At 47.7% G+C, this 15,165-nt stretch overlaps 1 protein-coding gene across 1 annotated transcript in view; it reads left to right on the forward strand.

Annotated features, from left to right (window-relative positions):
• Positions 1 to 1,746: 1,746 nt before the first annotated feature.
• Positions 1,747 to 15,165, forward strand: part of KIAA1671 (KIAA1671 ortholog) — a 175,321-nt gene continuing 161,902 nt past the window's right edge. Inside the window, exon 1 of the mRNA XM_039861929.1 lies at positions 1,747 to 4,946. Coding sequence (XP_039717863.1) covers positions 4,924 to 4,946 — 23 coding nt within the window. The 5' untranslated portion in view covers positions 1,747 to 4,923. The remainder of the gene's footprint in view (positions 4,947 to 15,165) is intronic.

Below are 15,165 nucleotides of genomic sequence, written 5' to 3' on the forward strand. Positions count from 1 at the left end.
CCTGTTTGTATATTTCAGAGAGAGGGAACAGTGGATGGCTCTGTCTTATCAGTGGCCATGGGATATAGCCTTTGGCGTGACAGTAGGGAAGGTGATAGTTCTTGCAGGCAGCACATTTTGTGGCCCTAGGTTTTTAATCCAATCTGCCAGAGACTATGTCTTAGAAGATACATGCCCATGTACCCACAAGTCCACCTGCTTCCTTCTGGAAATACGTGGTCCTTGCATTAGGTTTTTCTATGATGACACTGTGTAACAAACATGTCCTGAATCACAGTGGCCTTTAACAGCAAACGTTGATTTCATGCTTGTGGGTCTGCAGATGGCTCAGCTGATCTTGGCTGGGCTTAGCTGTGGGCTGGACTCCAGGCTTTGGGTTGGGTTCATGTCTGCCCTGTGTATCTTCATCTTGATACCCAGGCTGACAGGCAGCAGTTGGCCAGGGCATGCTCTTCTGTGGTGGACAGCAGGTAGGAGCCCGCAGTGCCTTTGAACACCTCCACTTGGAACTAGGAAGTGTCACTTCTGCCCTCATTCTTTCAACCAAAGCAAGTCACATAGCCAAGCCCGACATCAATGAGGCAGAGAGGGAGCACGTATGTATTTTCTGAGCAGTAGTACAACCTGACACATTCATGTTTTTCATGAGGCAGGACAGGTCCTTGCAGAGATGGAGGGTCTGCCCAGAGGTGGCAGTGAGAGTCGTGGCTCATGATTGTGTGGGACACTTCAGGGCAGGCTGTGGGTAAGGAGATCTGATTTAAGTTTATAACCTGGAACAGGCGGTTTGCCTCTCTGAGCCTCAGTTTCCTCATCTGGAAAATGGGAATAATACATCCTTTCTGGAAGAGTTGCTGTTAAGCTTGAACACGGTATTGGATAAGGAGGTGCTTTGTGCCTGTGATGTGAGGTGTGATGGAGAGGGACGATTGTTTTGATGAAGATTTTTGCTCTGACATGGTTTACAGTTCTTTAAACGGCGATACCTACCTGTAGCCAATGGAGTGGGAGAACATGGTGAGGCCAAGGGGAGGCTGTAGAGGAGATAGATCTTGGTTCAAATCCCAGCTCTTCCCCTTGTGGGTCACGTGACCTTTTGCCAGTCTCATAGCTTCTCTCAGTCTCAGTTTGTCCATTTGTAAAATAGACACAGAGTGTTTGTGACCATTAGCTAAAAGGACTTGGCACACTTGGAACACTTGCACAAAGTAGATGATAAATAAATGATGCCTGTGACTGTGGAGCTGAGGGAGTCCTGATTAAGGCAGAATGAGGAATTCTTCAAAATCTGATATTGGTTCTACAGAATTGGTTGCAGAATTAGATATACCCAAGATCCCTTGGGAATATTACAGGGAATCTGGATCCAGACTCCCTGGGTTCAGATTTGAGCTCTACCACTTTCCAGCTGTGTGACCTTGGGCCAAGCAGTTAACCTCTCTGTGCCTTAGTTTCCTCATCTATAAAAAGGGAGTAATAATAGTTTCTGCACATTAAATAAGTTAATACATAGTTCCCGCTAATGAATGGACATGTATTAGCTATTAGTGTCATTAGTATTGCTATTATTATTAGTTTGTAAAGGTCCACAGAAGTTGCTTCTGGTTCTGGGAGCCACCAAGGCCTTGGGGAAAGGAACGGTGAGGCAGATAGTTTAAGAGCAGGTGCTTTTCCCCTTCTGCCATAGCTGAAGGGCCTCGGTTAATGGGTCACTGTTTCCCTGCTCCTCTCCCCAGGGAGGGACAAAGGGCCTCATCCCACCACTCAGCACTCTTGAACGTGAAGCAGCCCCAGTTTAGCCAAGGAAAAGTCCCAGAAGCTCAACATTTAAGGAATGTTCACACTGCCCCAGCAGGGTTCAGGGAACCCCTGCTTATAAGCTCCGCTAGAAACCACCTGGGCAAGGTGCAGGGTTAAAGGTCACTCAGTCATTCCTTCTTTCATTCATTTGAGAAAATTTAACTTGCATCAGTCACATGGCAAATCCTGTACTTGTTATGGGGAAAATGGGATTCTGCTGGAAGTTAGGGGGTGGGTTTCAAAAGGAAGCTGGCCGGGAAGGTCAAGAGTCTAGGGTGGCACAGGCATGGGATTCCTGTGTGAGCTTGGGCATGTTGCCTCACCTCTCTGAGCATATCCTCATCTGTGAAGTGAGTCTCGGGTGGGCCAAGGTATCCTTGGAGGTGAGAGAGGATAGCCCTTGACCTGTGCAGGGCTGGTGATTCCTGCCCTGGTCCCCTGTGCCTTCAGAAGTTCGAGGGAGATGACCGAGGCTGCCTTTCCTCCATCTGCTGAGAACACGAAATATTCTTTATAATAAAATAAAAATAATAAGTAGAGAGTATTCATTATGTTCTAGGTATTGAGCTCGTCATCATTTTACTTGGTTCTCATGTCCCCATTTTACAGATGAGAAAACCAAGGCCCAGGAGGGAGTCACGTGCCCAGGGCCACTACAGGGAAGAGGGAATGTGGATCCGTGCAGCCTGACTGTAGCCTATGTGCCCTCGTGGTAAAACGGGGCAGAGCTGGACAACCCTAGTGTTCCATCCCCTCGCCACCATGTCATTGCTATGTGACTTTGGGCCAGTGACTTTGCCTTTCTGAGCCTCAGTCCTCATCTGTGGAAGGAAAATGCTGATTTTCCCTATGGGGTTGTTGTGGGATTAGCTGAGATAACTGCATGGAGAGCCCCCTGTATATAGTAGGCAGTTTAAAAATGGGAGCCCTTTCTTGTATAAAGATCAACTTAGGATATAAAAAAAATATATATGTGTAAGTTATGCCAAGGAATTGCTTTATAAATCACAATATAAATCTTTCTTGTTTGTAGTACTAGCAGAAATAGTGGCAGTGATAAAAAAAATTAGCATTGATGAACTGCTTTTTATATTCTAGTTCCTCTGACAAGTGGGTTTGCGCATTATTTTGTCAAATCCTTTATTCATTTTATAAAGAAAGGTAGTAGTGTTGTTCCCACTTGCCAGATGAGGAAACTCTTGGAGAGCTGAAATGCCTTGCTCAGCTTACCGGCTAGTGGCGGGCAGGGAGCCCTGGAACTCATTTGCATGAGTCCTACCTGTCTGAGACACAGCTGTATTTTCAGAGGCCCCAGATGAGGACTGCAGCTCCCAGCTGACTTCGTGTTCATATTTCTTTTTGTTTTGCTTCCTCAGTGACGAAAGCCCTTTCTGGGGACTGTCCTGTTTACTGGTGGTATGGTGAGGCCCTGCCAGGGGAAGGAAATGTGGGGTGTATGGAGCCTCCTGGCAGAAGAGGAGGCCAGCGGGTCCGTTGGGTACACTGAGGTCACTCTGCGAACTCACCCTGCCTCGCATGCCGGGACATGAAGCCTGCACCCTGGTGGGCACTCTGCCTGCCGAGCCCTGCCCAGTGCCCTGGGCCGGGCTAGGGAGTGACTTGGCTGGGGAACGCCCAGGCCTGGAGTGCTAGCCAAGTTTATCTCTCCCTTTCATTTTAGGCCCTAGCACTGGAAACGTCATGTTTTTGTTTCTAGAATTGATTACCTACATGTCAGGGACTGTGATTGGGACATGAAGGGGTCCTAGGCCACGGGAGAGAATGTAGAGTATGTCAGAATGAGTTCTGGGCCAGAAGTCATGACTCCTGAGTTAGTACCTGCTTCTCTGCTGTGTGTCCTTGGGTAAGCCCCTTCCCCTTTCTGGACTCTTTTCACAGGGAGAGGAAGAAAATGAGTAGATCCCGGAGCCTCTTATTCTTGCTACACCTTCTGGGAAGAATCAAAATCAGCCCTTTCAATGACAGGGTCTAGAAAACCACCATTTGCCAAGGGCCTACTGTGCGCCAAGTCCTTTGAGGTACTGCATATACATCTTCTCATCAATCCTCAGAATTACTCAGACAGTTGGTATTACTAAGCCCCTTTACAGACAAGCAAACTGAGGTAGAGCCAGAAAGCCCTCGTGTCACTCAGCGTGATGTAAGAAATGGCAGAGGCTGGATTTGAATTCAGGTCTGCCTCCTGCAAACCTGGACCTCCCTACAATAGCTCGATGCAGTCGGTTCCCTTCTCGCCAACTCACTCTGAAATTCTCTCTCTCTTCTTGGATCTCCCAGTGCAGTGTGTCCTTTTCTCTCCAGTTAGTTGATCATTTTCATTTTTGTTATTTATTAAGCACCTACTGTGTACCAAGGTCTAAGCCGAACCCTCAGTCTCAAAGCTGCCTGGGCCACAGCTCCTGCCCTCAGGAGAGAGAGGAGGGGTAAGAGCAGCGTGCCAGGGCTGTGATGGTAGGGGACACCGGGGTGGGGCCCATGTTCTCCTGGTCCCGCCTTCTGTCAGCCTGGAAGCAGACCGTTTCCCTGACTCACTCAGAACTTGCATGGGACAGAACCTTTCACAAACAGCAGACCCCCTTCTTCTTGGGGAGGTGCGATTACTGTCGGATTTAACTCCAGAAAGGACGAGATAATGCTTCCAAATGCGGGCTCTATCCGGACGCCCAGTCACAGCCCCCTGCCTTGCCTTCTTTTAGTTCATTAAAAGGACGCTGGGGTTTGGAGGCAGCAAAAAGCTTTGGAGGAATTTCTGGAATGCCCAGCATGCTGGCTGACCCAGCAGAGCAAGTGTGAGCCATCTGCCCTGGCTTTAGTTGGGGTCAGCTGTGTGTCCTCAGGGGCTCTCTGGGTGTCACCTAGTTCCTGTTCTGAGTTCTGAGTCATGCCCCGGGAAGGTGGCTCTTCCATGGACCGCAGTAGCTTCCTGACATTGTTGACACATCCTGGACTTGGAGCTGCGCAGCCCTCCAAGGCAGTCGTGTCCTGCCTCTGTTTTCTCACCACCCGTGGGAGTGGCTTTTCCTTCCCTTCGCGTCCACACCTGTGGCGTCAGGTTGCCGATGCCTGCCTCTCCACCTGGCCTGGAGTCCTTGGCGAAGTCACATGGATGAATGTTGGGGTGAATGGCGAGTAGACGTCCCTGTTGTCCTGTTGGGGTGGGTGGTGATGTTGGGTAAAGCCCCCACTGTGTGCATGCATCTCTCTGGAGTACCGCAAGGGTCTCATACCTTATTGTTTACACTTGGCAGGCCCTTCTGCCTTGTTCCACTGTCGCCTCCTCACCCGGTGCATGGTGGCATGAGATAACTATTTGTTAAGTGAATTAATGGATGGCTCGTTGAATTTTCCTAATGAATCGTTTTTATTCTCTTTTTATTCTTATTGCAATACATTTACATTATACTACATTTTTATTGTTGAACATTTAGAAATACAGGTAAACAGCAAAGAGGAGATAAAACTTATGTTCTCACCTTCTAAAGATAACCAGGGCTAATATTTCGGGGTATGACATTTAGACCTGTCAATCACATCATGCATATGTTTGAGAGATGTTAGTAGTGCATCTAGGGGATTAGAATGTGAGCTTTATTCTCTGGTTGCTTAGATTCAGATCCTGGCTCTGTAACCTTCTAGATGTGTGACCTTGGGCAGGTCACTTCCCCTCTCTGAGCCTCAGTTTCTCCTCTGTAAAATGAAGTTGCTGTGCAAGTTAAATGAGTTAACATCTGGGAAGTGCTGAGAGGTGCCTAGCACACAGCAGATGCTTAATTCTAACTAGCGTTTTTTATGTATGTGTATTTCTTGTTTTGAGTGATGAGCCCCTTTCTAGGAATGACATAATCTACAACCGGTGGATTTGGACATTAGGTCTGGAGGGCTCCCAGACCACCTCCTCCCGGCAGAGGTGGGGGCTGCTCAGGTTGGCCTTGGTCAGGTAGTTCAGCCACCACCAAGCACCCTGGGTGCTCACAAGCCAGTTCTGATCTTTATCGTTCAGGGATGCTTCCTGTTCCCGCTGAGGCCTGGGCATTGTCCAAGTTAAAGCCGCTGGACCGTCCCAGTGGGCTGGAGATGGCTCCTCTAAGATGAGCTCGCTGGGAACCCTTCTTCTTCCTCCCCTGGCTATAGCAGTGGCTTCAGGAGGATGGGCTCAGTCACACCTGAGAAGAGGGATGGGGTCAGCCGGCCAACTCTAAGAAGATCTGTAAACTAGAAAGTTGCCTGGACACCAGCGGGGACCCAGAGGGCCAGAGAGAGGAAGAGGTTAATAGAGCTTGGTTTTCAAAGTGAGTTTGAGGTTGGCGACATCCATGGGAGGAAGTGATGCTGCCCTTTACTAGCTCTGTGACCATGGATAAGTTACATAACCTCATCCACCCTCAGTTTTCTTGTCTATAAAATGGAGCTAATAACAGGTTTCACCTTATAAGGTTGTGCCGCAATACAAAAGGGCTCCCAGCCCAACCAGACAGTTAGTGCTTCCTCCTCCTCCATCCCATAACAGTAACACTCACTGAGCGGACCTTATGCCAAGTACTTGCTGTGCATCCTCTCACTAAACCCTCGTAATAAATTGTGATTGCTATTACTAATGATCCTGTGTTGCTTTCTGATTCCGCATTGCTACTATGTTTAACCATGACATCACACTTGAGTGTGTGATGAAACAGCCAGCACACAGTAGGAGATCAGGGAAAGGCAGCCGTAGTAGTTACTAGTGTTATTTTTGCTGGTGATGCACAGAGCCGTTTGTGTGAGAAGCAGCTCTCTCGCCAGTCCAACGCCTGTTAATTGGAGTGTTTGCTCCTGTGAGTCTTCTTTTGGAGTTGACCTTGAAAAGCACTGCTTGTCCGTGATGTCTCAATGCAATGCCAGGTTGCCCCCCATTTGGGGTCCGCCAGGCCTATTCATCCATTTCAGTTGCTCTGAAGGATGCCCACCAAATCTTGGGGTTACCCCTAGGGTCCTCCAGATTGAATGTTGTATCCACAGCACGGTACATCCCAGATGTCTCTCCCAAATTTGGGGGCAACCAATCTGGCCGATGTAGGGTGTTGTACCCAGAAACTGTATTTTGGGGGCATAGATCATGGAGGAAGGAGTTTGGCTTGTAGGCAGAGATTTAGGAGAGTGACTGGGCTTCTTGTGTGCTGCTGGCTTGGACTCTGGCCTGGGGACCTCCTTGACCAGGCTGGACTCTTCACAGGCTACTGTTTCTTGAGGGGTTTCTTTAATAGTTTTTCCAAAGGGAGAATGATCCTGGGGGATCTCAACTTTCAGAGTGTGTCTAGAATGGGGTGGGGAGTAGGGTAGGTGGCTGGAACAGGCCACACCCCAGCTGATCACTGGGTTCTCCTATTTGAAATCCATGATCATTCTAGAGAGAGAGAGGTGCCAAGTTCAAAGGCCCTGAGGCAGGAGCAAGCTGGGAGGGCTGGAAGGATGGAAGGGGCTGAGGGAAGGAGAGGAAGGTGCAGGACTGTTTTGGGTGTCATGGACAACGTGGAGTTTCTGGTCACTGTGGTGGCCCTTTGCGACAGGATCTGATTTGAGTTTTAAAAAAATCCTTCTGGCTGCTGAGCAGAGTTTGGAGTTGAGGTCGGGCAGGAGTAGAAGCCTGGAAAGCAGTGAGGAGCCTGCAATCATGAAGGCGGAGAGGATGGTGGCAGGGGATGAGGACTTTCCCCTGTCCCACTCCTGGCCCTTAGTACATACCCCAAATCATAATCATATGATTATTTATTTCTCTAATATTTCTCTCTTATGAGCTCCAGGAGGGCAGGGACTTTGTCCTGTTCACTGCTGTGTCCCCAGTACAGTGCCTGGCATATCGTAGGCACACTCAATAAATAATTGTCCAATCAATGGCCAGTGAGTCCCGAAGACAATCTGGGTGAAAATGATGAGAGTGAATAGTAGTGAAGACCCATAGTCATAGCAGCAAGCCTGTGTCGAATGTGCTGTGCTAACTCCTGCTTGACCCTCCAGCCCACCCCCTGCCCACCTGCACCTCCTTTGCCCGGCCGTATTGTGAGTGTTTGTCACCTGGCAGGTCCTCAGCAAATCCCTGGCTAGTTTTTACGTTGCACTCACTTTCAGCAAAGGACTTATCAGCTGGACTTGGGTCTGGGTAGGGCAGGTCTGGGTGAGGCCTCTCCACCTGTAGGAGGTGGGACTTCTGTGCAGTTGAAGACCGAGGTTCAGATTTCAAGCCCCGCTTTTCTCAGCCTGTGACCTTGGGCAAGTCCCATCCCCTCCATGAGCCTCAGTTTGTGTGCAAAGTGATAATGTTGACAAGTAAAAATGTTACCGTTATCTGCCTTTTAGGATGTGCCAGATACTGTGCTAACTCATTGTGTGACTTCTCGAGGCAGGAACTCTTCTTGTTCCCATTTTCCAGACGAGGAACCTGAGGTCCAGAGAGGTGAAGTCAGTAACTCATGGTCACTTAGGAGGCGGGATCTTAATCCACTTAGAGCCTGTGCTCTAACACCACATCAATCTGGTGTTTCCCTGACTCCGGTCATTCTTGTATCATCTTGAAAATTTTTCATATTTATGTACCACCAGGACTGTTAATTTAGTTAACCTTTTTTCTTGAACTCAATTCACTTTTTTTAAAACAATAGCTTTATTGAGATATAATTTATATACCATACACGTTCTCCATTTAAAGTGTATAATTCAAACTACAGTTAAAAATAGAACTACCATATGATCCATACCATATGGGTATTTACTCAAAGAAAATGAAAACACTAATTTGGAAAGGTATATGCACCCCTGTGTTCATTGCAGCATTGTTTAAAATAGCCAAAATATGGAAACAACCTAACCGTCCATTGATAGATGAATGGAATATTATTCAGCCATAAAAAAATGAAATATGCCATTCATGACAACGTGGATGGATCTTGAGGCATTTGATATGATATGATAAATGAAATAAGTCAGAGAAAGACAAATACCATGTGATCTCACTTATATTTAGAATCTTAAAAACAAAAAACTGAAAAACCAACAAAAAGCCAAGCTCATAGATACAGAGAATGGGTTGGTGGTTGCAAGAAGTGGGGAGTAGGAGGTGAGATAAATGGGTGAAGGGGGTCAAAAGATACAAATTTCCAGTTATAAAATCATTAGGTCTTGGGTAGTAATGTATACAGCATAGTGACAATAGTTGATAATACTCTGATATATTTGAAAGTAGCTAAGACAGTAAACCTTAAGAGTTCTTACTGCAAGAAAAAATTTTTTTTGTAACTTTAAGGTGACGAATATTAACTAGGCTTATTGTGGTGATCATTTTGCAACATACACAAATATTGAATCATTATGTTGAACACAGGAAACTAATATGTTACACGTCTGTTACACTTCACTAAAAAAATAATTTTTTTAAAGTGTGTAATTCGTCGTTTTTTAGTATATTCTCAGAGTTCCACAATCTACACCGCGATCAGTTGTAGAACATTTTTTATGACCACAAAAAGAAATTCTGTACCGTCAGCAGTCATTCCCTGTTTCCCTGCAATTACGCCAGCCCTAGGAAACTACTAATTTACTTTCTGTCTCTATGGATTTGGCTCTTCTGAGCATTTCATGTAAATGGAATCATACAATATGTGGTCTTTTGTGACTCACTCCTTTTACTTAGCATAATGTTTTCAAGGTTCACCCATGTTGAATGTGTATCAGGACTTCGTTCCTGTTTATGGCTGAATAATATTCCATTATACGGATAGACTACATTTTGACTCAGTTTTAAAAATTTAACATCTTACAAGATGTTCGATGGGCGAGTTTTATATTTGATCAAATACACAGGAAATACATCACTTAAAATACAGCATATTTATCTGCCTATTACCATGGTCCATACACCCCCCCGTGCTCTGATGTACTGGGAACCTTACTTTATAAACTAACGGATCCCTCACAGGTGAGCCGTTGTTGTATGGTTGTTATATTCGGAGGTGTGTGCCACAAGATATTTTACGTTTTGTGCCGGGAATGAGAAACACATTCCTCTGCTGGCGCAGAGGAGAGATTTCTCGGTTCAGCTCCCGCTGCCTTTACAGAGCATTCATTTTGCCGCAGCATTCAGCTGTGACCAGCCTTGATTGGCCTCATGCTGGGTGCCACCCTACCCATCCTCCTGTTGGGTTGAGACATATGACAGTGCTGTCTTTGTAGATCAGCAGTGGTGGAATATCGTAAATTCATCCGGTACAACCATGGGATGAACCTACTGGGTAGGCAGCATTGATCCCTTTTTCCAGATGAGAAAACTGAGCCTCAGAAAGGGAGGTGAATCAGGAAACGCAGCCAGGGCAGGCTGATCTGGGATCCGAAGTCCTCACCCATTTCATCGGGCCTCCCTTGACGCTTGGCTTGACGATGGCACTGCACTCACCTACAGAGGTTGGGAGCTCTGTCTGGATCATTTGTCAGCAGCGAGGATGGTTTTCACTGCACCATCCACACTCCCCTGGCATCACAGTGGGCTCTCTGCGTGGCCTGCATTGGTGAGAGAGCTGGCTGGAGCTTTGAGCAAGTTCACTAATCCCTGGTCTCTAGGGCCCTCAACAGCCTGGTCCTCTCTCTCACCGACCTAAGACAGCGACTCGATGCTCTTGGCCCTGCTGCAGTTGCAGACACTGTGCCAGGTGCATGCCCCTGGGGAGGATTGCTTCACATTCTGCAGCTCCCGGTCTGTGGAGCAGGACTACAGAATCCCTAGGGGGCGGGCATTGGATCGCAGCCCTAACAAGACTGTCTGGATTTTTGTGCCTTTCCTTTGGAATCTTTCCTTTCCAAGGAAGGGAACAAAAGGCTTGAAGGGGATGAGTGTTTCATTCAAGGTCACGCAGCCAGTGGGCGCCGAGCAGACACAAGATGTCCGGATTCCCGCTTCCCAATTCCAGCTCCTTCTCACGTGACACCTCTTTGTGCCCTGTTGTTGGAGGGACCTGTCTTTGCTGCGCCCCACCCCCCAGCAAATGTGAGCTGGCTCAGGGGCGCTGTCTAGGTGGAGCTTGCACACCCTCTGGCCACTGCCAGGCTTGGGCACTCCCAGGGGTGACACAGAGAGCCCAAAGGGCAGGTCGTGACATGAAGATGCTCCAGCACTCTGCGCCCCAGCAGGTGGAGGAACAGGTTTGGGCTCTTTCCCTGCCTGGTCCCAAATGTTGGGGCCCACTCCCTGCTCAGCCCATGGGCCACCTGCCTGAGTCTGCTGGGCTTTGTAGGAGAAATGCCACCTTGGCCTTCCCTGCCCCGGGTGGACAAATCCTTATGGGGATCCTGCCAGCGAGAGGTGAGGAAGGCAGAAACAGGACAACTGGACTCTCTTGAGTCACAGCCCAGTGAGGATGACCAGGGCCTCACAAAGAGACAGACCTGAGTTCTGATCTTGCCTCTGGACAGGTCATGTCACCTCCCTACTTCAGCTTCCTTATCTGCAAAATGGCTGTCATAATGGACTGTTTAAGATTAGGCACGGAGTACGTGCTCCATAAATGGCCATGTTATGGGGGGAGGTTATAGCTGAGCAGGGCAGCTCTTATGTCCAATAAGCCGGGGTTCAAATTGTTGGCTTTGCTACTTGCTGCTTGTGTGATGCTGGGCAAGTTCAGTCCTCAGCCTCAGTTTCCCTGTCTGTGCAATGGAAATGATAGTAGAACCACCACATAGCTGGCTGCTGTGAGGACTAACTGGAATGCTGAAGTTCTTATTAGCTCGGTGCTAGGCATGTCTGTGGCAGCTGTTCTTATGATTACTATTAATGTAATAATAATATTTCCATGGTGTCAGCATCAGATGCTTCCATGTGTGTTTATTGGGTAACCTTGCAACACTGGGGGTGGTTTTCTTTCAAAAATGGGAAACTGACAGGGCAATGGAGATGAACAATGTGACCCCTTTGGGGCCTTCCTGTCCAGGGATTTTGGATAAAATGTTTGGTCCAAGGCCAGGAACTCTGTGTTCTGCCACTCTGGGCACTTAATAAATGGGACTGGTGGCCTGGGTAAGGCTAGTGAACAGACGGTAGGTGGGTTCCACCCCCATCTTCCTCCTGAGGAGCAGTTCCCAGGTTCTGGCCTTATGGAACCTGGGATCAGGAGCAGAAAGGCCTGAATGTGCCTGAGACCCTTTGATCCTGTGGCCACCTGGGGCCATCTGCTTTCTGTCACCCCACCCCTGGAATTCCGGTGGGGCCCAGGGGTCTTGATGTACTGATAGTTGAGGCCATGTACTGGCTTCTCATCCCTCGATTTATTGGGTGAGGGGGAGAAGCAGGGGTTGCTGAAGCCCAGAGAGGGCAGGGTCTTGGCCTGCATCAACCAGCAAGCCAAGGGCAGAGGCTCCTGGCCCTGGCCCTGGGCAGGGACATCTAATTTATCGCCGAATTGGCCTCTGTCCTCACTGAGTTTAATTTCTCCACTGCTCTCCATGCTGGGAAGCCTTTATTCCTTACTCATAAGTGGCACCTGGTATTGAATAAACCACAGGGCCAAAACCCATCCCGGCAGGCCCACATATTCTTTATGTGGGTGTCCTCTAAAACCTCAGCACTCCAGCAGGCATTGACTCCAGTAATGTCACCGTTGCCATCTCGAACACAAGTAAACTGGGCGCTCTGCTAAGCACTTAACTACATCCTTTAAACTCACTGCATCCTCTCAGTGGCCTCAAGAGGCGGGTGTTATTAATTTTATACCCGTTTTGCAGATGAGGAAACTGAGGTACAGAGAAACAAAGTAACTTGCCCAAGGCCACCAAGCTACCACATGGTAGAACATGGGCCGGATCCAAGCCCATGCCCTCGCACTGGCTTTAAACTAAAAATTATTTATTTTTAAATTGTGAAATATGCATTACATACTTTGCCATCTTAACTATGTTTAAGTGGCATTTAAAAGTGGCATCAAGTACGTTCACATTGTTGGGCTACCATCACCACCATCCCTCTCCAGAAATTTTTCATCTTGCAAAGCTAAAACTCTGTACCCGTTAAACACTAGCTCCCTGTTCTCCCTCCCCCAGCCCCTGACAACTCCCATTCTACTTTCTGTCTCTATGAATCTGCTTTATGGACCTCATATAAGTGGACTCATACAGTATTTGTTTTTTTGTGATTGGCTTATTTCACTTAGCATGTCCTCAGAGTTCACCCATGTTGTAGCATGTGTCATAATTTTCTTGCTTTGTAAGGCTCAGTAATATTACGCTGTATGTATATGGCACATTTTATTTATTTGCCTTTCAGTGGACACTTGGATTGCTCTCACGTTTTTAGCTATTGTAATGCTGCTATGAACATGGGTGTATAACTATCTCTTCGATACCCTCCTTTCAGTTCTTTTGGGTATATATACCCCAAACTAGAATTGCTGGATGATATGATAATCCTATTTTTAATTATTTGGGGAACTGCTGTACTGTTTTCCACATCAGCCGCCCCTTTTTCCATTCTCATTAGCAATGCACAAGGCCTCCAGTTTCTCCACGTCCCCACCAACACTTGTTATTATCTGTTTTTTCATACCAGCCATCCTAATAGGTGTGGCTGGCGCCTAATCTTTGTGGGAGATTCTTGGGATCTGTATTTGTTGGGCCTCGTTTCCTTTTAGAACATCTGTTGCATCATGATCTATTTTCTGGAACAATTTTGGCCTCTCCCACCCAACCATGAACTTTCTTGGGATGTACCCTAGGGCGCCACAGAGGGCTGGCCTGGGTTAGATGCTGAGGAAATACTGAAGAACCACTTCTCACTGACCCAGGGCACACCCTGGCACATGTCTTTTTTGGGAGCAACACTGAAGCCTGATGTGATTCTTCCAGGATGCTCTCTAACTGCCCAGTCACTGGGGAAGAAACAGCAGCTCGGTACCCGGACACTGGCTACTCAGACGGGACCCCCTGGGAGCTTTAAAATAATGCAGGTGCTGGGACCACCATCAGGAGGCTCAGATTCAGTGGGTCTGGGGTAGGGCCTGAGCATCTGTATTAAAAAAGAAATCTCCCCAGGTGATTCTGTCCATGTAACATATTACTCAATTCAGGCTAAAGCTGAGGAATTTATGACAGAACTACCCAAGGGATATGGTGTATGTCTGCCTCTGCTAGAGTGAGTGAATGAATGAATGAGTGGGTGAGTGAATGAATGAATGAATTCACAGTTCCCCAAGCACTGCCATTCACACATCAACTTCCTGATTTTTGCCATGTCTGTATACCTCCAATATTATTACCTAATATTTTAATACAAATCTATGTATCATTACTATACGTTTAAAAAAAAAAAAACAAAGCAAACCAGCATCTCTGGCCATAAACAGAAGTTTCCTTTAAAAATACAAACCAGGAAAGCGAAACAGTATTATCAGGTTCCAACTAAATGAATGCTACCATCTCTTCAGGCTTTGAGCCTGAGGCCTTGTTCTCACTTTGTTAAAAAGGGGTGATTATCAAGTGTTGCGGACAGGCTGGCACCCAGTGGACACTTTCTCCTTGTCTTCCATCAGCCAGTGCTATTTAATGTCCAGTGCCTTCATAAATGCTTCAAAATTGCAATTAGGTAATGAGGGTATGTGAGGGAGGAGCCAGAGGTAGGGGTGGGGGTGGGGGCGAGAGGAAGAGTGGGTCCCACGGGTGAGGTGCACTTTCTCGCGTGACCACGGCTGGAACTACTGCTCTGTGGGTGTCAAGGTAACCCGAGTCCAGGGCATCCCTTGCCCCATGGCAGTCCCAGAACCTCAGAGGTTATCTACGGCTTCATTGAGCTGAGATGAGTCTCTGCCAAGGTCAAGCTCTTGGTCAGGTTCAGAGCCTAGAGGGCACGGGTGTGCCAGCTGGGAGTCAGGAGGGAGAAGGAGGCTCCCTTGCAGGGCGCGAGTGCTTGCAGGGTGGGCATCAGCATCTTGGCTCCCCACATCACCCATGAGGAGGCCAGTAGTTCAGGGGCTGGACCCTGCCTCTTCCTGGTGTGTGACCTTGGGTGAGTCCCTTGACCTCTCCGAGCTTCCCTTGGTGCGTCTGTCAAATAGATTCATTTAGCAAATAATATTTGATGCCTGCCGTGGGCCAGGCTCTGAGCCAATTGCTGCAGGGAGCCTGGTAGGCAAGACCCCCTCTCTAGGAGTTTATGGGCCAGAGAGGAGGAAGAAATTGCAATGAAGGGAAGAGGAGCAAGATGCTTCGAAGAAAGTATGGGAGACATACTTTAACTGAGGGGTCGACTCAGGCTTTTCTGAGTTTCCATCTTCTTCTCTTAGGGCTCACTCTAATCCAGTATGACCTTATTGAGACATCTTGAAAGACCAAATGAGGTCA

This window comes from Pteropus medius, unplaced genomic scaffold, assembly GCF_902729225.1.
Source record: "Pteropus medius unplaced genomic scaffold, Ma_sr-lr_union100, whole genome shotgun sequence".
In the NCBI taxonomy this organism is placed as follows: Eukaryota; Metazoa; Chordata; class Mammalia; order Chiroptera; family Pteropodidae; genus Pteropus; species Pteropus medius.